The following is a 24,502-nucleotide window of genomic DNA, read 5'->3' as shown; positions in this document are numbered from 1 at the left end:
CCAATACTTAACAATTAGTGGTATAGTAGTCGACTATTATTGAGCTAGATTAAATCATTGAGTTGATAGAGGAGAGCAACGTTTGAATCAATAATGGATTAATCTACTTATGGTGATAAATCAACTGTTGGGCGAAAAGTAGTCACCATATTAATCTTATAAAAGAGGGTTTTATGGAAGTTTTGAGTTGTCGGTTCTTGGAGATTTTGAGGAGAAGTGCTACTGTATTCCAATCTTTAGGAGGTAATCCAAAGCAACCAAAAGCGATCAAAGAAAAGATTCATTATTATAAAGTTGTTTCATTTGCATATTCTTATTCTCTATTGTATCTTTGTATTTGTTTGTATTGCTTGTAAAAGAATATATTTGTAAAATATTTCTCTACCTCTAGAAGGTATTTGGCAAAGAAAAAGTATAGTGGTGATATCAATAGGACTTTAGGCCATCGCGTAAGAATTGGAGGTTTCAAACTATGTAAAATCAAAATGTTTCTTGTACTTATTTTATTTTGTATTATTTATATATTTTACTATGCATTAACATCTTATAATCGAGCACAACAAAATAACAAATCTAAACTCGCTATTCATCACCTATAGTGATATCATCCGTCCCAATAATTAAACTAGTCTAATATAATAATTTGGTTCAAAACTGCTACATTATCTCATAGAACTCAAATGGTAGAACTAAAATCATAAAATGACTTCACAAGCTTTAGGGAGTACTTAAAATTAAAAAAATAAAGATATAAAATAACTCTAGAGGATCTAGAGAAAACAATAAGAGGCCGTCTTATTTTGGTTAAAACTGTTACATGAGTTTAAGCTAATTAAAATTGGAAAACAAAGGTATAAAATAGTTTGAATGGCTCAAGGAACAGAATGAGGATCATCTTTAAAGTTTGAATAGTTTTAGTTCATGTAATAGTTTTGATAAAAAATATTATATGAATTTAAATTGATTAAAATTGAAAAAGAAAGATATATAATGACTTTTAAGTCTGTATGATCTCGAGAGTTCAAGTAGGTTTTGAGAAGATTATTGAGGATTTTTTACAATCTATTTAGGCTCCCTATTGAAAAAAATAAAATAAAATATGAAACACCATAAAATAAAATAAAATTTTACCCATTTAAAAATAATAAAATCTAACTCACTCGAGGGACCCGCGTTGTGCCACATCGTCAACTTAGGCAGACCTCAATAAAATAAAATAAAAATTATTATAATTACACTTAAAAATTTCTCGAGTCGCAGGAGTTCGCCACCGTCAACCACGAAACCACACGCTACGAGCGCCACACACCCGACACCTCGACACACCCTCGTCGGAGAGACCGAGAGATGATGGCGGCCGCTAAGGCCGCGCTATTCTCCCACCGCTTCTCAGGACACCCTTCCTTTCCTCCACGACCCTCCGATGGCTGCTTGCTCCTCTTCTGCCCTTCCTACCTCCGGGCTTCTCCTGTCCACCGGCGCCCTTGCGCCGCCGTCCGCTTCGTGCTCAAGGAGGTGGGCACGGAACCGGAGAAGAATGATGATGCTTCTGAGAGGCCGATCGAGGTGCGTATGTCGGTGACAGAGAGAACGGCGATGAAGCAGGCGGAGCGGCGGACATACCTCATCGCGGCGGTGATGTCTACTCTCGCCATCACATCCACAGCGGTCGCGGCCGTCTACTACCGCTTCTACTGGCAAATGGAGGTCGACCTCTCTGTCCGGCATCAAATCTGTCCTCTATCGGACGCGATTCCGTCGAGATTTTTTCCTTTTTTTTTCTTTTTCTTTTTTCCATCGAGTAACATCGGATCTGTAATCCGCTTCGCAGGGCGGAGAGGTTCCTCTGTCGGAGGCGTTCGGCACATTCGCCCTCTCCGTCGGCGCATCGGTGAGTTATTTTCTCCGCCCTTCTGCTCCTACGCCGAGGAATTAGAATAGATTGATTGCGTGCAGGTGGGGATGGAATTGTGGGCGCGGTGGGCGCACCGGGCGCTGTGGCACGCCTCGCTGTGGCCGATGCACGAGTCGCACCACCGGCCGCGCGACGGGCCCTTCGAGCTCAACGACGTATTCGCCATCGTCAATGCCGTCCCGGCCATCTCTCTCTTGGCCTACGGTTTCCTCAACCGCGGCCTCCTCCCCGGCCTCTGCTTCGGCGCGGTAAGCCCCCTTTCCCTTCTCCCTTCTCCCTCCCAGCAAATTCACACGCCTCGAGCTAATCAAATCCCACAGGGCCTCGGGATTACGCTTTTCGGCATCGCCTACATGTTCGTCCACGACGGCTTGGTTCATCGCCGTTTCCCGGTTGGTCCCATAGCCAACGTTCCCTACTTCCGGCGAGTAGCCGCCGCCCATCAGGTACCTGAGTTCCTCTCCGCTTTTTAATTCGGCCCCCACAAAACTAATAATTTTCCGCATCTTCTCAGATCCACCACATGGACAAGTTCGACGGCGTGCCCTACGGCCTGTTCTTGGGACCAAAGGTACCTGATCGCCCAACTCGTTTGTTGTAGAGTAGAAGACATCACCAACATAGCCAAACTGTTGTTGGACAATATTACCGGAGATATATGAAATTTTACTTAATTTAAAATACAATTGAAATTAAATTCAGTCTTATTTACCGAGAATTGAAATTAAATTTAGACTTGAGCTGATAAACTGAAGTAGTCAACCTTAGTTGATTAAGTCGATTTGTTAGATTGTCCAAGTGGTGTTTCTGAGTAAGAAGATTGTTGCTCGAGCGTCGAGTGCTGCGAGGTTCGAGCGGCTTGAGTACTTTCTGAGCCTGAGTGGAAACTTGCTAGTCAAATGTTCTTGAGCGGTTTGAGTGATTCTCAAGTCCGAATGGGAAGTCGCTAGTCAAATGCTCTCGAGCGGCCTGAGTGATTTTCGAGCCTGAGTGGATGTCGAATCGAGACGTCGAATGCCCTTGCTACCAAGTTCAAATGGGTCGCCCAGTCGAGAAAAAGAAACGTTGAGGTTTTTGTTTGACATAATTCTTTAAAATAGATTTGTCTCCTTTGATGGTGCTTCGAGGTTACGTTGGATGTCTATTTCCTTGGATACAATAGCAAAATCACAATCATAACCTAGAACAGGTTGTTCGCGGTAAACTATGCAAGTACCCAAACACTATCATAGCCAAAGTTGCTGAGCAGAATGCACGACAGAAAGAAAGGAAGCGAGGGGAACGAAGTTGGATGAAGCTTCTTTACTTTAGTGTTTGCTCTTGCACACACCTTCTGCTCATAGTTATGACCTCCTTATATAGGAACTCTGACCATTCGTAGTAGTAAATGACTGATTAAAAGCTATTTAGTGTCTTTCCTTGCCCGGATTGAAAAGTCAGTCGTTGACCATCGATGGTCGGCCATTCAAATCGACAGTTACGGATTCACCATTAATTAACACATTAATGCATCTGTTATATACTTGAGCAATAAGCAAAAGTATGATTCGAGTGGCAAAAAGTTGGTTAATTTGCTTAGGCAAAGTTTGCCTCAATTGGTCTCGATGCGTATATGTAAAGCTCACACAAGAGCAATCTAGGTTCGTACAATCCAAACCTTAGATTTGCATTCCCTCCTACAAGCATGTGCATGTTCACAACTTTAATGCTTGTGATACATTATGAACCAATAATAATGTCTTTAAATTCCCAATGTGGGACTAAAATTTCCATTCACAATGGAGTCCTTTCCATCCACCACTTTTTGTTTCCATTTAAATTTTCAACAATTCTCTGCATAAATAGAAACAGGGTATATGATAGCATTCAACAGTTGAGTCTAGTATATGACATGTAGATTTTACCCTTTAAACATTTTCTTATGAAGACATGTCTACTTATTAAGGATGGCAATTAGACCCGGACCCGATGGGGAATCCGTTCCCCGATCCCATTTTGACCAGGGAATCCCTGAATCCGAGAAAGCGGGGATGGGGATGGGGAATCTCCGAATCTCGGAAAGCGGGGATGGGTCGGGGATGGTATTCCAAAAATTCTCCGTCCCCATCCCCGAACCCGACTTTGATAATTTTATTCATTGAGATTTATTAATTTGATTATATCCTTATATCAAATGAAAAAATAAGTCATATTGATAATTACTTGTTTGAATACTATAGTTTCATTATTTTTAAAACAAATAATATTTTCTTTTTTTAATTAATAAAAAAGTAATAAATTTTAAAAAAATACTTTTTAAATATGTCATGATGGGGATGGGGATGGGTATGGGTATGGGGATACCCATGGAAATATCCGCGGGGAAAACCACCTCCGAAATCTGTGGGGATCTCCGAAACTCGCTGGATACCCGAAACCCGACGGGGACGGGGATGATATTTAAATTATGATACCCGACGGGGATGGGGACGGGGATGGTATATGGGTTTGGGTTTCGGGGACGGGGATGGAGAAGGCTTCCCCGCCAATCCCCGAACCCGTTGCCATCCCTACTACTTATTAGCTGATCAGTAGACGTGATGTCCTTAAATTGTTCTGCCATTCATGTAAGTATTTACAAAACTCACTCAAGACTCTCTCTGATATGATATAACTTAGTTCTCATGGGTGTATTCGTTCTTGGCCGGAACACGTCTGATTTTATAAGATATTTTAAAATTTTTCCCTTCAATTCTTTTTGAAGCGACCCCACTTCTTGCTCACATAGGTGATCTCTTAAGAGTATTCTACATTACTCAATTGGATCATTAAAAATTGAATGTTTAATCTTCATCCTTTCACTAGTCCATTGGGCATTTCTCCCGCAGTGATTTACTTAGTCAGTGCAATTAGGTTGTCCCTTTGAACCAATTTTTTGGGATCTCCAATCAACATATGTTAAGTTTTCTTTGTACCAACATATCCCACAGACATCTCGTGATGAGATTGTAACTAATTCTCTATTCAACTCTTTAATTAGTGGATCTGCTAGGTTATCATTTGACTTTACATAGTCAACAGTGATACCTCTGCTGAGAGAAGTTATCTAAGGATATTGTATCTATAACGTATATGTCTAGACTTACTATTATACAGATGACTTTGTCCTTAACCAATCGCGGATTGGCTATCATAGGGTATGCAAATTGCTGACATAAGTTTTCACCATCTAAGAACATCTTCTAAGAATTGTCGTAGTCATTCAATCTCTTCACCACATTTGTCAAGAGCTACAAACTCAGATTCCATCGTGGATTTGATTATTACGGTTTGCTTAAAAGATTTCTATAAAATGACTGCACTTCCGAAAGTGAATAAATATCTACTTATAGACTTTGAGTCTTTCATGTCTGATATCCAATTCACATTCTGTATTTTTGATCATACTAGGATATCTCGTATAGTGCAATCCATAATCACGAGTATACCTTAAGTATATTAGTACTCTCATTATCCCTTTCTAGTGTCTAACATTGGGCTTACTCGTATATCTACTTAGTTTATTTACTGCGTAAGCTAAGTCTAGTCATGTACAACTCATCAAGTATATCAGACTTACAATCAGTCTAAAGTACTTTATATGAGAGATACTCCCTCTTTATTTTTTCGATAGATGTTAACTCGTATCTATCGAAGTTCGTGCTAATGTAGTATTACTCTTGGTTGCTTCATATAAATTTCCTCTTCTAAATTTTCATTTAGAAAAGTAGTCTTTACATCCATTTGATGTATTTTCAAATTTCATAAAGTGGTGATATCTAATAATATTCTGATAGAAGTTATTCTCAATTACTAGAGAATACGTATCCAAATAATCAAGGTCTTTACGTTGTCAATAACCTTTAATTATCAATCAAGCTTTATATATATCAACCGTGTCATCTGATTTTATTTTCTTCTTGAAAATTCACTTACAATCTAGTGGTTTACTTCTTGGAGAAAGATCCATAAATTTCCAAGTGTGCTTTTGCAAGATTAAGTCAATTTCAGATGCAATCGTCTCTTTCCAATGAAGTTCATCAGAAGAGCTTATAACTTCTGAGTAATTTTAGAGATCACTTTTCAATATGAAAGTGATAAAATCTATTTCGAAGGATTTTTCCACCCGAACTCTTTTAGTTCATCTGAGCTCAACCTCAACTAATTCATCTTATTATTTTGTGTTTTATATGTCTGTTTTAAGGAACTTGTTTCCTTTCGGGTCTTATACAGAAACACTGTTTGAAAAATGAGATATTTTTCGATTCAATAATTGAGTTCTTGTGTATCTCTAGTATTTGAGACTCATACATAAGAAGTCAATAAGCACTACTGTTATGTGCATATCCGATAAATATGCAATCAATAGTCTTGGATCCTATCTTAATCCTCTTTAGATTAGATATCAAAACTTTTGCAAGACACCCCCACATTTGCAAATATTTGTAGGATGACTATCTTCTATTCCATAACTCATAAGAGTTTTTCTCTATTTTCTTTCGGTATTTAAAAGGTAATTAGCGGTTATTACAGCTTCTCCTCACATGTACTCTATCTAGAGTTTAATAGAAGAGCATTCATCATTTCCTTTAGAGTGCAATTATTTAACTCAACAATACCATTTTATTAAGAAATATAGGGAGCTATTTTTGTGACTGATCCCATGTTCAACACACAACTTAGTGAACGGTGATACATATTCACTACCTCAGTCACTTCGAACTATTTTAATCCTTTTATTAAGTTGGTTTTCAATCTCATTCTTATAGAGAATAAATTTCTCTATAGTTTCATCCTTATTTTTGAGTAGATAAAAAAAAGTTTATATTATCATCGATAAAAGTGATGAAGTACTTATTTTCATCACGTATCGATATACCTTTTAGGTCCCATACGTCGGTGTGGATTAGGCCGAGTGCTTTATTGATTCTTTCAATGTGTTGAAAGGATGACTAGTTATTTTCACTTCAACACAAGTCTTACACTTGTGTTTCAGGTCAAGGTGGAATGTATGTATGTATGTTTTGCATGTTAATTAATCTACGCAACGTATTTTAGTAAACATGTCCTAGTCTACCATGCCTAAAATAGGAAGACTTAAACATATAAATGAAAGAGCTTTCAATTTTATTAATCTTGGGTCTAATAACCATTATACTGAGCTTAAACATCCCATCAGTTACATAGCCCTTTCCTACAAATATTATATTCTTGGACAAAACAACTATGTCCAACTCAAAAATAATGCAAAAGTCATGTTTGCTCAGAAGTGATCTAGATATCAAATTCTTTCAAATCTCTGGAACATATACATATTGCTCAGAGTGAGTTCCTTGCCTAAGGTTATTTTCAGCACCACTTTTCCTCGACCCTTGATGTCCTAGGCTGCTGAGTTTCCCATGACAACTTTTCCCCATATTTGACTTCTTCAAAGTTGTGGAGTAGCTCCTTATTGTAGTACACATGTCTGGTGACATCGATATCGATCCACCATTGCTGTAGATTTGAGCCTACCTGCAGGTTCAGTTTGGAGACCATGACTTAGAGGTCTATAAGGTCCATGTTTGGTCACTCGTTTAGGTTGACCTCTTGCTTCTCCTTCAGCTTCCTATACTCCGAATATTTGTGACTGACTTGAGCATAGTTAAAGCATTTCCTAGAGAACTTCTTACTTTTGCCTCCTCTAGGTCACACTTTGGGAGATTTGAGATTCTTCCATTTTGAGGTTTGACGATGTTCCACCATGTTGATTTTCACAGTAGCCTGAGAGAATAATTTCCTCTTTAAACTCTTGATGGTGGATTTTCAAGTAGCCTTAATTTCCTCTTTAAACTCTTGTTGTCTTTCTCAATGTGAAATCTAATAATGAGTTCCTTGATATTCATCTCCTTCCACTCATGTCTCAGGTAGTTCTTGAAGTCCTTCCAGTCGAGAGGCAAGCTCTCAATGATAGCTACCATTTCGAAGGTTTCACTTAGCACCATGCCCTCTGAGTGAATTCCATGCATATCATCTGAAGCTTCTGGACTTGGTTGATCACTGTCTTGAAGTTGACCATTTTATATTGCAAGAATCGACTCACAATGAATTTCTTGGCCCCCGTATCCTTCGTTTTGCATTTCTTGTTTAGGAACTTCCACAGTTCCTTAGCGGTTCTCTTTATATTATATACAATGTACAATGAGTCGGCAAGACAGTTAAGGATGTAGTTTCAGTATATAAACCCTGAATGATTCCATGCTTCTACTGTACTGATGGTTTGGACATTAGTAGCATTCTCAGCCAGTTTAGGAGGTTCCTCCATCAAGCACCGAGCTAATGCCAGGTTCAACGTGGTCAGGTAAGAGCATGTTCTACCGCCACCGCTTAAAGTTCAATCTAGTGAACTTCTTTAGCTTTTCCCTATAATTGATTGAAATATTTTCAATCGGAGCGGATAGGGTCTTCATGTGTTGAGCTCTTGCATTTCAATAATTTTTGTGGCCATCTCAATAGAACATAATCTGTTTTAAGACTGTTCGATAATATTGCTAGAGATATAGAAAAAAAAATTTATTTTAAAATACAATTGAAATTAAATTCACTCTTATGTGAAGGTGACTTGAGTTGATAATCTCAAGCTGTCAGTCTTGTTGGTTAGGCTAACCTGTTGGATTGTCCAAGTGGTGTTCCCGAGTAGGAAGACTGCTGCCTGAGCGCTGAGTGTTGCGAGGTCCGAGCAGCTTGAGTGCTTCTCGAGCTTGAGTGGGAAGTTGCTAGCCGAATACTCCTGAGCGGCTTGAGTGCTTCTCAGTGCTTCTCACCACGAGTGGGAAGTCGTTAGCCAAATACTCTCTAGCGACCTGAGTGCTTCCTGAGCTCGAGTGAGTTACTGAGTTAGGAAGCCGAATGCTCGAGCTGTCGAGTTCAAATGAGTTGCCTAATTGGGAAAAAGAAATGTGGAGGCCTGTATTTGACGTAGTTTCCTAAAAACATATTCGTCCCATCCGGTGGTGCTTCGAGGTTACATTGAGTGTCTATTTCCCAGGATACAATAACAAAATTTTAATCGCAACCCAACACAGGTTGTTTGTGGCGAACTAAGCAAGTATCCGAACACTATCACAGACATAGCTATCGAATAGAATGCACAACAGAAAGGAGGAAGCGAGGGGAATGAAGATGGATGATTTTTTTTAATGTTTGCTCTTACAGACACCTTCTGCTCATAGTCATGACCTCCTTATATAGGAGCTGTGACCATTCGTAGCAGTAAATGACCAATTAAAAATTATTTAGTGTCTTTCCCCGTCAGGTTCGAAATGTCAGCCACTGACCATCAATGATCGACTGTTTCAAATCAGCGGTTATAGATTCACCATTAATCGACACATTAATGCATCCGTTATATACTTGAACAACAAGAAAAAAAATGATTCGAATGATAAAATATTAATTAATTTCATCTAGCAAATTTTATCCCAACTGATCCGATGCATTAAGGTAGCACTCACACAAGAGTAATTTGAGTTAATGCAATCTGGACAATAGATTTTTACCCTCTCTTGTAAGCAAGCATATGTTCATAACTTTCATGCTTATGATACATTATAAAGCAATAATAATATCTTAAAACTTCCCACGTGGAACTAGAGATTTCCATTCATAATGGAGGCCTTTTCATCTGCCTCTTTTCGTTTCATTCAAATTTTTAACAACTGTCTTTCATGTCAGGAACTGGAGGAAGTGGGAGGCGTGGAGGAGTTGCAGAAGGAAGTCACCCGAAGAACCAAACTCTACGGCGACGGCGATCCCAGCAGCTGAGAATTTTGCCTTGCATGATCTGATCTGGGTCTACAAAGAGGAGCAGGAAATTTTTGGAACTGAGCTTTTAAGTAATGATTTTGATAAATTTGTGGAAGAAGAAGATAAATAGGTTTTTGATAATGTGAATATATAGTCCTTTGCGGTTTAAAGGTACTCAGTCACATGAAATCGATACATTTCTATAATCTTTAATATTTTCCTAATACTTTGCATTTCATAGATCTAAAATAACACTTGCTTTTGTATTGTGCATTGGATAAATGGCATTTGGTTTATCCAAAAAATAATTATTTAATTTTAGAGATTTTGGATTCGTGGCCATGCTATTTCTATTCTCATTTTTATGGCAAGCATGAAAAAATAAATTATTTTTTTATCACATTTGATGATATAATTATTCGGCTAGACATCGAAGACAATCAAGCCACCAGTCAAAGGTCATGCCACTCAAACCGCGACCCCAGCCGATCGAAGACACCTGGAGAAGGGAGATGCTAAACCAAAGGATTAGCTGGCCGTCGGGGATCCCGGCGGGGCTACTCCGACGTTCAAGTCAGTACCAGAATGAAGAGGAAGAAGAAGCAGTAAAGCTTGAAAGTGTAGAAGATTTCAGAGAGCTCTCTCATACCTGTCCAAAAACTTTTATACTCACTGAGATGGATGGCGGTAAGGTGGGGCATCCGAGGAGACAAATTCTGTACATTTCTGACAAGTGCGTAGAGATGCCAGCATCCAGGAGACAAAACCTGCGGACCTAGCAACCGCCTAGCGACTTGAGCGTGCGAACCATTCTTGTCCTTTAGTTGAAAATAGAAACCCGAGCAGGTAGAAGCCTGGCAGCCTAATAATCGTCCCCATTTTATGGTATGGCTCGCATGTGTGAGTGTCTTGTAGCTGAACGTTGCGAAGCTGCCTTTAGGTAGGAAAAGGATAAGGACCATGTCGGAGTGGCGCAGAAAGCTCGGATTTGTTGAGGTAGGGCTCAGCAAGATGAGTTAGTACAAAGAAAAAGCTAGGCTTGTCTTCATGAGGCTAAAATAACCGGGTGCCGGGATAGCCGAATAGTAGGAAGGCCGAGCTGGCAAAGTAACAGGGAGGCCGAGATGACCAAGTAACAGGGAGGCTGATAGAGCCCTGATACGTGCTCAGATTGTCGTTGTAAAATGAGCACGTCAACTTAATTTATACCGAATCCCCTAACTAAGTAGTATAGGGTAACTCGAGTCGTCTCCCAAACGATTGTAGTCGATGTATGGTAATTCTAGATGTTATTGAAATTGAGGATTTGGATTTTCTTTTGTATTGGATGGGGGGTTGTTGTTTTGAGTTCTAAATCTAAAGAACAAAAAGAATATGAAACATTGTAAATAGAGTTGTGAATACGAAAGTGCTGAAAATAAAATGCATTAACAAAGTAAGGAAGGATGTCAACAAATTAAATAAATGCATCAACAAGTAAACAAAGGAAAACTAAAAACAATCAACATCCAAAACTGTAATGGGAATTTAAACAAACATCTAATGTGCAGAATTTAATCTAAGCTGATAAATAGAAGTAAAATGACTGTCCCAATGTCCCTGGCTAGAGGTGGATGTGAAGCGGCAAAACTCCATGGAAGGATGCAGCGACGAAGGAACCCCCAACTCCGATGCAAACTCCGTGTGGTTGAAGCGGTAGGTGAAATGGTGTGAAGGAACAAGGAACCCCCTTGACTCCTTGGTGGATGGAAGATGGTCGAATTTGAAGACGGAACCCCCGTTGACTTCTTTCCGGCGGTTGTGATGGGTGCGGATGATGATGACGGTGAAAGGAAAGTGGCGGCTAGCCCCTAAGTCAGGTCCAAAGGGAAGAATGCTTTTCGTTCACAAAAATCAGTTTTTATACCCTCAAAAACTGCTCCGCGACATGACCATATCTCAAGGCACGGCTTGGGGAAGGCACCCCCTAGAAAATAGGCATGGTCGTGCCTTAGAGGCACGGCTTGGGGCAGGCACCCCCTGGAAAATAGGCATGGCCGTGCCTTAGAGGCATGACTTGGGGCAGACACCCCTGGAAAATAGGCATGGGCGTGCCTACAAAGACTTGGCAAATGGTGAAGTCCCGGAGGCGCAACCTCTTGGCAAAGGTGAAGTCCCGGAGGCGCGACCTCTTGGCAAAGGGAGACTTAGCACGACGAAGATGAGGGAAACGTCTCAAGCAAGTGCAAGGAAGGGCACGAGGCTTGTGGAAGACGTTTGAAGGCTTACGTCAAGGCTAAGGGATGAAGAAGGAAGTTGACAGAGGATTTTCAGCTTGACCAGTCGACTGACACTGCCATCAGTCGACTGGTGCCTTAATCCAGAAGCACACAGCAAGATTGGTCGAGTGTTTTACTAGGACCAGTCGGCTGGCATCAGTCGACTGGTGGATGATCAGTCGACAAATGGATGACCGTTGGACTGACAGTTGGAGAATTAATTGCTAATTAATTAGCCGTTGAAGCCCATCAATCGACTGGCTCAGGGAGCAGTCGACTGATGTCGAGAATTTCACAAAAACGTAGATTGATGATTGGAGAAGTAACTGTTCACTTTCTCTCATTCTTGCACGAACTTCAATCATTGTAACTCTCATTCTCTTCCTCGAAACTTCACTACACATCTTGTAAAAGGAAAAGATCGATTTATAAAGGTTTCTCCGCCTTTAAAGAGTTCTTTGAGAATGAGAAGTTTCATAGTGGAAGGTCATGTGCTGTGTGTGGATCCTTGGATTAGTTACCTCGCAAGAGGTGGATACCAAGTAAATCGAACGGGTTAGCGTTGATCTTTTTCATCTTGTCTTGTTTTGTGCTTCCGCTGATGATTTTGCAGGCAAAGATAAAAAATGTTATTCACCCCCCTCTAGCAAACGCACCGGTCCCAACAATTCTTCTATGAAAACTCGATTTGACCAATTTCAAAAATGAAGAAACATTTGATTTTTTATTTAATTTGAAGAGGTTACAACATGCAAATAATGAAGCCTTGTTCAAGTCTTACAAGAATCTTAAAAATTCTCTGACTCATAGGGGTTATTATGATATTAATGGGGATGATTTATTGTCCGAGTTCGCATTCTTGAAGTGCTCATTACAAAGAGATGCAAAATTGGCATTGATGTAGTGAATTACTTGAAGAAAATGGATTAATATTTCTCAAATGTTCACATTGCTTATAAAATCTTATTGACCATCCTGATTACAATAGCAAGTGCAAACGAAGTTTCTCAAAGTTAAAGCTTATCAAAACTTTTCTTTGATCATCCATGTATAAGAAATATTGAATAGATTGACTATATTATCAGATTAAGAATGGAATTATTGAACAACATGATTATACAAACTTAATTAGTATTTTTAGCTTTAAAACTATAAGGGGCTATTTTTTTAGTGATCATTTTGGACATGTTTATCTTATTATTCGATTATAATAGAAATATTTTGACAATTACATATTATATAGGTTTTATATTATTTTTAATGTATTAATTTAATTCAAAAAAGTTGTTATGGAACTAAAAAGAATATGAATATGAATGTACATTATGATTTAGGATTTTTTTAAAGTTGACTCAGACCCAAAAATATTTAGAATCGGCCTTGGATGGGGAAAGTAAGATAGCTGATAGAATTACCTCTCCACACACACACACACAAAACACACACATATATATATAGGGTCCAAACTCATTAGCAGTCGACCATCAATGTTAACAGTAACAGAGTAATGAGTTCTACACATATAAGTCCATATCCTAAATACAAATCGATGATTAAAAATACCAAATTAGATCACTTTAATGTGTTTGTTTTCAATGACAAATTCGTGTGTTACTAATTAACACATCAACCCACTTAATGGAGACTAAATCCTACATTTTCCCCCTATACCATGTACAAATAATATCAGACAAAAAGGGTGTTAGTGTTAGCCCTATAGCTAATTATGAGATGATTGACAAAGAAACTTTTATTTCATATTTCATTAATAAAAGATAAAGTTTATGGTTATTATATTTACTTCAGATCTATGTCAGATGAATAAGTATAACAATATCCTAGGGTACTAGTCTATAGCATATCAATTGGTTGAATTGATAGTGGAAGGTTGTAGACATATATAGAACACTACTCTTAACTATTCTTAGTCAAGCTTTAATACACAAGGGTAATATTAATCCGTTAAGACTAGCATATAGGTCAACTGATGACTTAATGTCACAAGTCATGGATATAAGATATCAAGTTGATACATGGGTATATATTAGAGAATATAAATTGAATTAATCTGTCATGAGAATATCTCATGAATCATTACATGAATGTCATGAGCATTCTCATAGTAACTATTAGTATAAATAGTCTCACTATGATTTCCTACATAAGGAGTTGTGTGCTTTAGTATTGACAAACGTCACCTGTAACAAGGTGGACTATAAAGTCGATCATTGGGTATGTAATAAATTATGTGGAGAGATATAAGTGATGTAGATAGGACCTATCCCTTCCATATGATGGAAGTGATATCTATGGGTCTCTTGATTAAGTAGGACTACTAAAATGCATCAAATAAGTCAATATAAGATATTAAGTTTATTTGGTTAAGTGACTTTACTTAGAGATCAAGAAATACAAAAATTGATAAGGGGATGGCATGATCTATGCCTCATAGATCAATCTAGATATCGAGGATTGAAGGACCAAGTTATACAAGATAATAGACATAGAAACGTTAGGTCGGATCTCGACATTCTCATCACTTAGGTAGCAATGATATATTGCTAGATGTTACTCATTACTTATGTATCTAAAATATTATTTTAGATATATTATTAACGCTATGAGAACCTATTGGGTCACATACAAAGAACATGTTGATTTAAAGATGGGTATATTTTAGTTTGACTAAAACCCTAAGATTATAGGGTTAAGTCTAATTCGAGTTACACTCATTGAGTTAGACTCAAATGAATCCAACTATTGTATTATTAGATTGAGTCTAATCTAAATTAAACTCATTGGATTAGATTCAACCACTAAAGAGGATTAATATCCATTAATAGAGATTAATTGTAACGACCCTCCTCCTTTCTAATAGGGGGGATGTTACGTATACCTTATCATTATTAAATTATTGGTAGAAAATCCAATAGATAAATTCTATCAAAAGGAATATTCTTATAACGGAATAAAATAACTGTTCAATTTAAGATGCGGAAGCCATTGATATAAAAGACATAATTGATATAAGGTGTTTATTCATTTATTTATTCTAATCCGCTGTTCCGCCGCCACACACACCAAACACTGCTCCTGCTGCATCCCGTCACTTAAACCTTTTCTTATCCTCTATCTGCAGTATAAGGAAATGCAACTATAAGCAAAGCTTAGTAAGTACATACCTAGTCTCACAAAACCACGGAAATCATTGCAGGCAACATGAAAAGACTTGTAATTACAAAGACATGTACTTAAGCAAAAACTATCTGAACATGGAAATACTTGTATTGCATAGAAAATTTCTAAACTTCTTTATATTTGAAAATTCATACATTTGAAAATAAGTAAACATACTTAAACATACTTATGGGCCCTGGCGGAGTATCAATGCGCGCATCTCTGATAGGACTCGGGGTAGCTAGCCACCGAATGCTACCAGAGGACTTATCTTATCAGGCGACCTTTGGCCTGGAATTCCTTTCCTTATGGGCGAACCTTTGGCCCGGAATTCATTGTGGGCGAACCTTTGGCCCGATACCCGCCTCTTAAAAGTAAAATACATTTCTTTACATATCATAAAGTTCTTATACTTTTACTTACTATATCTTTGTCCTTTCATCATTCCTTTATCATGCTTTACTTCCCACCTAAGTAGGAAGAATAATTGTCTAACATACATCATGTCAGGGAAAGAGCATACATATAACTACATTCATGCTTAACAGAAATCATGTCATGGCAAGCTTAATATAATCATTGAATGAACCACACGGAAACAACTCATACTGCAGGTGAGAGATGTACTTACTTTCTGCGCTAATTTCCTTATAATTCTTCCGTTAGAAAAGAAGATCTTCTCGGCGATCTTCCTATATCTACGCGTTCTTGTCGCGGAGAGGAGCGTCCTTGTAGAAGAAGTTCTTCGTAATCCTTCCTTGTGATCCTAGGGGACGGACTCCTCGTTCTTCGGGTTTGGGGCGCCGAGAGGGAGGAGAAAAGAGGGCGACGGCGTTCTGGGCGAGAGGTGAGGGAAGGGTTTTCGAAGATAATCAAAACCCTCTCTTAAGCCTCCTATTTATATTAAGTGATGCCTAGACCTAATTCGCCGATAAATAAAAATTCGGTTCCTTTTTATTCGGAACAGATCTGCTGGGCCGTTTGGTTATTGGAGATATTTTAGAAGTTGTAAATTCTTAAAGGTTGCGGGTTCAAATCCTGCCTCGGACATTTTCCTTCCTATTTATTTTAAACTAACTTCGCCTATAATTAAAAATTCCTAGAAAAATATTTCTAAAATTCTAGATTTGTCATAGAATTTTTAAACTAATTTTTGGGATATTCTAAACTAATTTTCGCAAATTCCCGCCTAGGACTTAAGTAATTCCAAGAAATCTCGCCTATAAAAAATTCAGTTTTTTTCTTCCTATTTAATTTTGCTACTTCCGCTTCAATTTTGGTTCTAAAAATTCCTCCAGAAAAATATTCTAAAATTCTAGAAAAATCATAGAATATTTCTAAAATTATTTTTGAGATTTTTCGGGTGTTACAATCTCCCATCCTTATAAAAGTTTCGTCCTCGAAACTTAAAACAATTCAGGATACTTTTGTCTCATATCCTCTTTACGTTCTCATCTCTTCAAATCTACCATGATCAAAGCCTCACTTTTCCAACCCAAAGACCTCATCCTCCTTCTCCGATCAGCTATTGAATCACGATGATATTGTCCTATAAACAAGATTATCTTTTCTCCAACTAATATTTCTTCTTTGTTGATCTTAAATATACTTTATGCTTCTACTAGATATTAAGAGGCTTCTACTTGAACTTTCAATAGTTCACAAAGGAGATCTTCTCAAGTCTACCTATTGTAGTGTTCTTTCTAAGCTATGGCTAAGGCTATCTCTTCCTTCTTTTAATTAACCACCTTATATCTTAGTTAAGGACACATATTTTCTTATTGTGTATGTGGATGACATTATCATTAATGGTGATACCACTAAAGGAATTGTACAGCTAAAAGCTTATCTTCATCAATATTTCCAAACTCAGGAGAAGTAGCTTGTTTAGAGAGAGAGGGAGAGAACTACGTTTCATAAAACCCAATGTTAGGCTAATAAATCACATTAGGAGATCCACTAACTAATCCATGAAAACATAAATGATAGTATGTCATCAATTAGCATGATCAATCAATTTCTAGAGAACTCATGCTATGACCATCAAGAAGTAAGCAACTACATAAATTCCTACCGTCTGAAAGGGCTCCAGGAGTATTTTGTTTTGTAATCAAGGTCATCTTCTAATGGCAAGGTACATGGATGCAAACTAGGTAGCCTTTTATTCAAATAGAAGATCCATATCTAGCTATTCTATTCTCTTAGGAGGAAATTCCCTTTTTTTTTCCATCATGTACACATTTACCTTAACATTCTCATCTTTGCAATTCGCATGTTTTGCTCATATACTTGAGTCATTACCCAACATTTAACTTCATATAACATAGCAATCTAACTTAAGAATCATTCTTTATACTAATCATAAAAGAAAGTAAAACCTATGTATACTTTCTTACTTGAGAGGCGGCAGGATTGATGCTTGATGTGAGTGTGGCGGAAGGGCGGAACCTGCTCTGATACCATTTGTAACGCCCCTCCTCCTTTCTAATAGGGGGATGTTACGTACTTTATCATTATTAAATTATTGGTAGAAAATCCAATAGATAAATTCTATCAAAAGGAATATTCTTATAACGGAATAAAACAACTGTTCAATTTAAGATGCGGAAGCCATTGAAATAAATAGACATAATTGATATAAGGTGTTTATTCATTTATTTATTCTAATCCGCGGTTCCGCCGCCACACACACCAAACACTGCTCCTGCTGCCTCCCGTCACTTAAACTTTTCTTTTCCTCTATCTGCAGTATAAGGAATGCAACTATAAGCAAAGCTTAGTAAGTACATACCTAGTCTCACAAAACCACGGAAATCATTGCAGGCAACATGAAAAGACTTGTAATTACAAAGACATGTACTTAAGCAAAAACTATCTGAACATGGAAATACTTGTATTGCATAGAAAATTTCTTAGCTTCTTTATATTTGAAAATTCATACTTTTGAAAATAAGTAAACATACTTAAACATACTTATGGGCCCTGGCGGAGTATCAATGCGCGCATCTCTAATAGGACTCGGGGTAGCTAGCCACCGAATGCTACCAGAGGACTTATCTTATCAGGCGACCTTTGGCCTGGAATTCCTTTCCTTATGGGCGAACCTTTGGCCCGGAATTCATTGTGGGCGAACCTTTGGCCCGATACCCGCCTCTTAAAAGTAAAATACATTTCTTTACATATCATAAAGTTCTTATACTTTTACTTACTATATCTTTGTCCTTTCATCAATCCTTTATCATGCTTTACTTCCATCCTAAATAGGAAGAATAATTTACATATTCATATTCATGGTTAAATCCTAAATCATATTATGGAAAGAACATACATATATTCCTATTTTAACATGAATCATACTAGAGGAAGAACACATAAATACATTCATGTCTAACATAAATCATGTCATGGAAAGAGCATACATATAACTACATTCATGCTTTAACAGAAATCATGTCATGGCAAGCTTAATATAATCATGCGAAAGAAAATACGAAAACCACACGGAAACAACTCATACTGCAGGTGAGAAATGTACTTACCTTCTGCGCTAATTTCCTTATAATTCTTCCATTAGAATTCTTCCAAGAAGAAGATCTTCTCGGCGATCTTCCTATATCTACGCGTTCTTGTCGCAGAGAGGAGCGTCTTTGTAGAAGAAGTTCTCCGGAATCCTTCCTTGTAATCCTAGGGGACGGACTCCTCGTTCTTCGGGTTTGGGGCGCTGAGAGGGAGGAGAAAAGAGGGCGACGGCGTTCTGGGCGAGAGGTGAGGGAAGGGTTTTCGAAGATAATCAAAACCCTTTCCTAAGCCTCCTATTTATATTAAGTGATTCCTAGACCTAACTCGCCGATAAATAAAATTCGGTTCCTTCTTTTTCGGAACAGATCTGTTGGCTTTTTGGTTATTGGAGATATTTTAAGAGTTACAGATTCCTATAGGTTACGGGTTCAAATCTCGCCTCGGACACTTTCTTTCTATTTATTTTTGCTATTTTCGCTAATCCAAAAATTCTATTTTAATATTCTAAAATTCTAGAAAAATCATAGAATATTTCTAAACTAATTAAATTTCGGGATATTCTAAACTAATTTTCGGAAAATCCCGCCTCAGACTTAAGTAATTCCAAGACCTAATCTTGCCTATAATTAAAATTCAGTTCCTTTTTATTTGTTAATTAAAACCTAATCCCTTACTGTAGCGAACCGGATTCAATTTTGGTTCGCTTGGTTCGGCCATCAAACGACCTCCATTTTGGTTCAAATAAATTTTGTTCGAATTCGTCTTCGAAAGACGAATCTTCTCGCTTCCTACATTTTGCTACTTATCTAACATAATTACTAAATGATATTCCTAAAATTCTAAATCCAATTAAATTTTAAAAATATTTTTGAAATAATACGGCGTTACAATCTCCCATCCTTATAAAAGTTTCGTCCTCGAAACTTAGAACAATTCAGGATACTTTTGTCTCATATCCTCTTTACGTTCTCATCTCTTCAAATCTACCATGATCAAAGCCTCACTTTTCCAACCCAAAGACCTCATCCTCCTTCTCCGATCAGCTATTGAATCACGATGATATTGTCCTATAAACAAGATTATCTTTTCTCCAACTAATATTTCTTCTTTGTTGATCTTAAATATACTTTATGCTTCTACTAGATATTAAGAGGCTTCTACTTGAACTTTCAATAGTTCACAAGGGAGATCTTCTCAAGTCTACCTATTGTAGTGTTCTTTCTAAGCTATGGCTAAGGCTATCTCTTCCTTCTTTTAATTAACCACCTTATATCTTAGTTAAGGACACATATTTTCTTATTGTGTATGTGGATGACATTATCATTAATGGTGATACCACTAAAGGAATTGTACAGCTAAAAGCTTATCTTCATCAATATTTCCAAACTCAGGAGAAGTAGCTTGTTTAGAGAGAGAGAGAGAACTACGTTTCATAAAACCCAATGTTAGGCTAATAAATCACATTAGGAGATCCACTAACTAATCCATGAAAACATAAATGATAGTATGTCATCAATTAGCATGATCAATCAATTTCTAGAGAACTCATGCTATGACCATCAAGAAGCAAGCAACTACATAAATTCCTACAGTCTGAAAGGGCTCCAGGAGTATTTTGTTTTGTAATCAAGGTCATCTTCTAATGGCAAGGTACATGGATGCAAACTAGGTAGCCTTTTATTCAAATAGAAGATCCATATCTAGCTATTCTATTCTCTTAGGAGGAAATTCCCTTTTTTTTTCCATCATGTACACATTTACCTTAACATTCTCATCTTTGCAATTCGCATGTTTTGCTCATATACTTGAGTCATTACCCAACATTTAACTTCATATAACATAGCAATCTAACTTAAGAATCATTCTTTATACTAATCATAAAAGAAAGTAAAACCTATGTATACTTTCTTACTTGAGAGGCGGCAGGATTGATGCTTGATGTGAGTGTGGCGGAAGGGCGGAACCTGCTCTGATACCATTTGTAACGCCCCTCCTCCTTATACTAATAGGGGATGTTACGTACTTTAAACCTTTCATTATTAAATTATTGGTAGAAAATCCAATAGATAAATTCTATCAAAAGGAATATTCTTATAACGGAATAAAACAAATAAAAGATAAAGCCATTGATATAAAAGACATAATTGATATAAGGTGTTTATTCATTTATTTATTCTAATCCGGTTCCGCCGCCACACACATCAAACACTGCTCCTGCTGCCTCCTCTCCTATAACTTTTCCTTTCCTTTATCTGCAGTATAAGGAAATGCAAACTATAAGCAAAGCTTAGTAAGTACATCACCTACTCACAAAACCACGGAAATCATTGCAGGCAACATAACAAGACTTGTAATTACAAAGACATGTACTTAAGCAAAAACTATGAACATGGAAATACTTGTATTGCATAGAAAATTTCTTAGGGAAAATCCATACTACTTGAAAATAAGTAAACATACTTAAACATACTTATGGGCCCTGGCGGAGTATCAATGCGCGCATCTCTGATAGGACCGGGGTAGCTAGCCACCGAATGCTACCAGAGGACTTATCTTATCAGGCGACCTTTGGCCTGGAATTCCTTTCCTTATGGGCGAACCTTTGGCCCGGAATTCATTGTGGGCGAACCTTTGGCCCGATACCCGCCTCTTAAAAGTAAAATACATTTCTTTACATATCATAAAGTTCTTATACTTTTACTTACTATATCTTTGTCCTTTCATCAATCATTTATCATGCTTTACTTCCAAAATAGGAATAATAATTTACATATTCATGGTTAAATCCTAAATCATGCTATGGAAAGAACATATATATATTCCTATTTTAACATGAATCATACTAGAGGAAGAACACATAAATACATTCATGCTTTAACATAAATCATGTCATGGAAAGAATACATATACGAAAACAACTTATGCTTTATCAAAATCATATGGAAAGCTTTAAATAATCATGTTTATGAAAGAACAATAACGGAACTACTCATACTGCAGGTGAGAGATGTACTTACCTTCTGCGCTAATTTCCTTATAATTCTTCCATTAGAGAAGAAGATCTTCTCGGCGATCTTCCTATATCTACGCGTTCTTGTCGCAGAGAGGAGCGTCTTTGTAGAAGAAGTTCTCCGGAATCCTTCCTTGTAATCCTAGGGGACGGACTCCTCGTTCTTCGGGTTTGGGGCGCTGAGAGGGAGGAGAAAAGAGGGCGACGGCGTTCTGGGCGAGAGGTGAGGGAAGGGTTTTCGAAGATAATCAAAACCCTTTCCTAAGCCTCCTATTTATATTAAGTGATTCCTAGACCTAACTCGCCGATAAATAAAATTCGGTTCCTTCTTTTTCGGAACAGATCTGTTGGCTTTTTGGTTATTGGAGATATTTTAAGAGTTACAGATTCCTATAGGTTGCGGGTTCAAATCTCGCCTCGGACACTTTCTTTCTATTTATTTTAGATCTATTGAATTAAGTTATTGTCAGAATTGTTGAATTGTTCCGTTCACGCAACAAAGGTAACAACTTGATCAAATATATATATATATATATATATATATATATTACATTCGTATAGATCTCTAAAAAAGTCAATTTTATTTCACTGTATTTATTTATTATTTTTCATAAAAGATCCCTACAAAGAAATCTCTAAATTTGGTCATCACCCTTGCTATATCAATTTTGTAATTGATATTTTGATATATTTCCCTTTAATAATATCTATTTTTTCTTATTTAAACTCTCTTTATTTATTTATTTATTATTATATATAATAAATAAATAAATAAATAATGAGAGTACCATGAATCATTTCAGCAATAAAGGTGAAATTCATCACCCCAACAGGCCCACACAGTTGATCCCACGACCATCTATGAGAAGGTAAATTGAAAAGTTACAGTTGACCACTACAAGGCAAAGTATTGTCTCAACTTCAACCCTTATCCACTTCAACAAATTTGTCTCATATTAATTAACTCAATCATACCCCAGAGGCTACAAACCATATGAATCATAACTTAGAACTTAGTGGTTTGGCCTTTATCTCATCATTTCCTCTTTAGGATTCTTAAAACATCTTTTATTATTAAAATTTTATATTATTAAAATCTATTTTAAATGTATTTTGAGTAAAGCCATTTGGAATTTATTCATTCATATTATTCAATTTTAACATTACATTATTTTTATTTTTCAGTCACCTAATATATGCTTTTGATTATAACTTTTTTTAGCTCAGTTTTTTTTTTGTTCTCAATAACGCGGATATTAGAGTTTTTCTTTAATATTTTTCGAGAAATAATTGTCTACTTTTGGTAAGCAACTTTATTTATTTAGAGTTTTTTATTTTGCAATTTTATAATAGACAAATATACCTAGCTAGCTCTAAAATAATATATTTAATATCTTGGTTAAATATTGGTCAACAAGATATATAATTTTCTTTATTTGATGACATTTACTAATTATATATATATATATATTTCTAAAAAATATACATTATGCTAGACATAAAAAAAATTCAAAATAAATTGTAAAATTTATGCTAGATTAATTAATCAAGTTTTATCATATTGATAATCCAAAATACTTAATAAACAATTAATATAATTAAACAACCCACTGATCGCCACGTGAAGAGTGATGCTAACAACAATTGTCCTAGTTAACAACGTAACAATTGTCCTAGTTAATTTACTTGTTTGGCTTTTTGGTCATCTGTAAGTGCCCTTAATTTACTAGAGCTATCCTTTTGATGCACCCTATCGATTTTTTTAGTTTGCTTATCAAACACCAGCTACTTAGGGACATCAGACTGCTGAGCTCGTACATGGCATGGGAGGGCCGGGTGGGTTTTATTCTTTTAATACGTCATTCTGCAAGAGCCAAGAGGAGGGAGGAAGGAGGAAGGAGAAGAAGAAGAAGAAGATGATGAGATATAACATATGGCATGGCAGCAGTAACAGCAGCAGCAGTACTGGCCTTAGTGTCAAGGCATATAAGAATCTACACAATGCATACCGGTGCTCTTATAGAGATGAGTGCCATATCGCTATGGTGATCGATGACAAGATCATGGATATGCACTCAACGTAAAGCTTCAGCTACACAGTGCTGCTGCCTGTGCTGCAGTAGTAGCAGGACCACGGAACATATTGGCAGGCATGCTAGCTATGCAGTTATATATATATTTATTTATTTGTACGTACGTGCCCTTTAAATTTGCTGTGGGCATGTTGCAGCTTGAATCCAGGCCAGTTGTCGTCTCATCCTGGGACAGTGTATTTGGAGAGAGCAAGCTTGTCCATGTTGAGATCGATCGATCGATTGTATTCTCGGAGTTCAATCGCTCACTGCTTCTCGTTCATCAGCCGCATGATTATTATAGATCTTCACTGCAGAAGCAGTTGCTGAATTAAATTAAGTGTGTGTATGTGTAGTCAATGGTTTGAACTTCCAACAGTTCTATTAATTAACTTATCGTCAGTACATCAGAGACGCTACACGTACAGTTCTATTAATTAGTAAGGAAGCAACAAGCCCTACAGACAATGGATTGTTTTAATCCTCTTGATCGATGAAATATGATTTGCGTCATGGAGTAAGGAGTAAGAATGTTATAAAGTGAACAAAAATTTAAAAGAGAAAGAAATTGTTAATTAGTTGTTCTAGTATTGTTATTATTTCTTATAATCTACTATTTCAATACCTTTAAAATCAAGCATATTGATAAACATTATCTATGTTCACCTTGTTGTGTAAAATGTAAAAAGACACTACTTGTCCCTAGGGGCAATTGCCGAGTTAGTACTTAGGTGATTGATCATCACAT

General features: G+C 37.0%; 1 protein-coding gene across 2 annotated transcripts; it reads left to right on the top strand.

Moving 5' to 3' along the window:
* Positions 1-1,273: 1,273 nt before the first annotated feature.
* On the top strand, positions 1,274-9,936 carry LOC141848724 (beta-carotene hydroxylase 2, chloroplastic-like). 2 transcript variants are annotated; one of them, XM_074736769.1, is made up of 6 exons: positions 1,274-1,707; positions 1,832-1,891; positions 1,957-2,163; positions 2,236-2,361; positions 2,430-2,486; positions 9,647-9,936. In XM_074736769.1, exons 1-6 carry the CDS (start codon positions 1,348-1,350, stop codon positions 9,734-9,736), a joined length of 900 nt encoding a protein of 299 aa, XP_074592870.1. In that variant the 5' UTR covers positions 1,274-1,347; the 3' UTR covers positions 9,737-9,936. The 2 variants fall into 2 exon arrangements, with proteins under 2 accessions (XP_074592870.1, XP_074592869.1); XM_074736768.1 differs by having other exon boundaries at positions 1,957-2,361.
* The last annotated feature ends 14,566 nt before the right edge of the window (positions 9,937-24,502 follow it).

This window comes from Curcuma longa, chromosome 17, assembly GCF_044706935.1.
Source record: "Curcuma longa cultivar G26 ecotype Majalengka, Jawa Barat chromosome 17, ITB_CL_G26_1.1, whole genome shotgun sequence".
In the NCBI taxonomy this organism is placed as follows: domain Eukaryota; kingdom Viridiplantae; phylum Streptophyta; class Magnoliopsida; order Zingiberales; family Zingiberaceae; genus Curcuma; species Curcuma longa.
The sequence above is the reverse complement of the archived record's forward strand: the minus strand, read 5'-3'. Positions and strand labels throughout refer to the sequence as shown.

Bases quoted from the DNA above. Each gene is read 5' to 3' on its own strand.
- LOC141848724 (XM_074736768.1), top strand. From the start codon at position 1,348: ATGATGGCGGCCGCTAAGGCCGCGCTATTCTCCCACCGCTTCTCAGGA. The intron at 1,708-1,831 runs GTCGACCTCTCT...TCCGCTTCGCAG, and splicing joins GCTTCTACTGGCAAATGGAG to GGCGGAGAGGTTCCTCTGTC. The intron at 2,362-2,429 runs GTACCTGAGTTC...GCATCTTCTCAG, and splicing joins GAGTAGCCGCCGCCCATCAG to ATCCACCACATGGACAAGTT.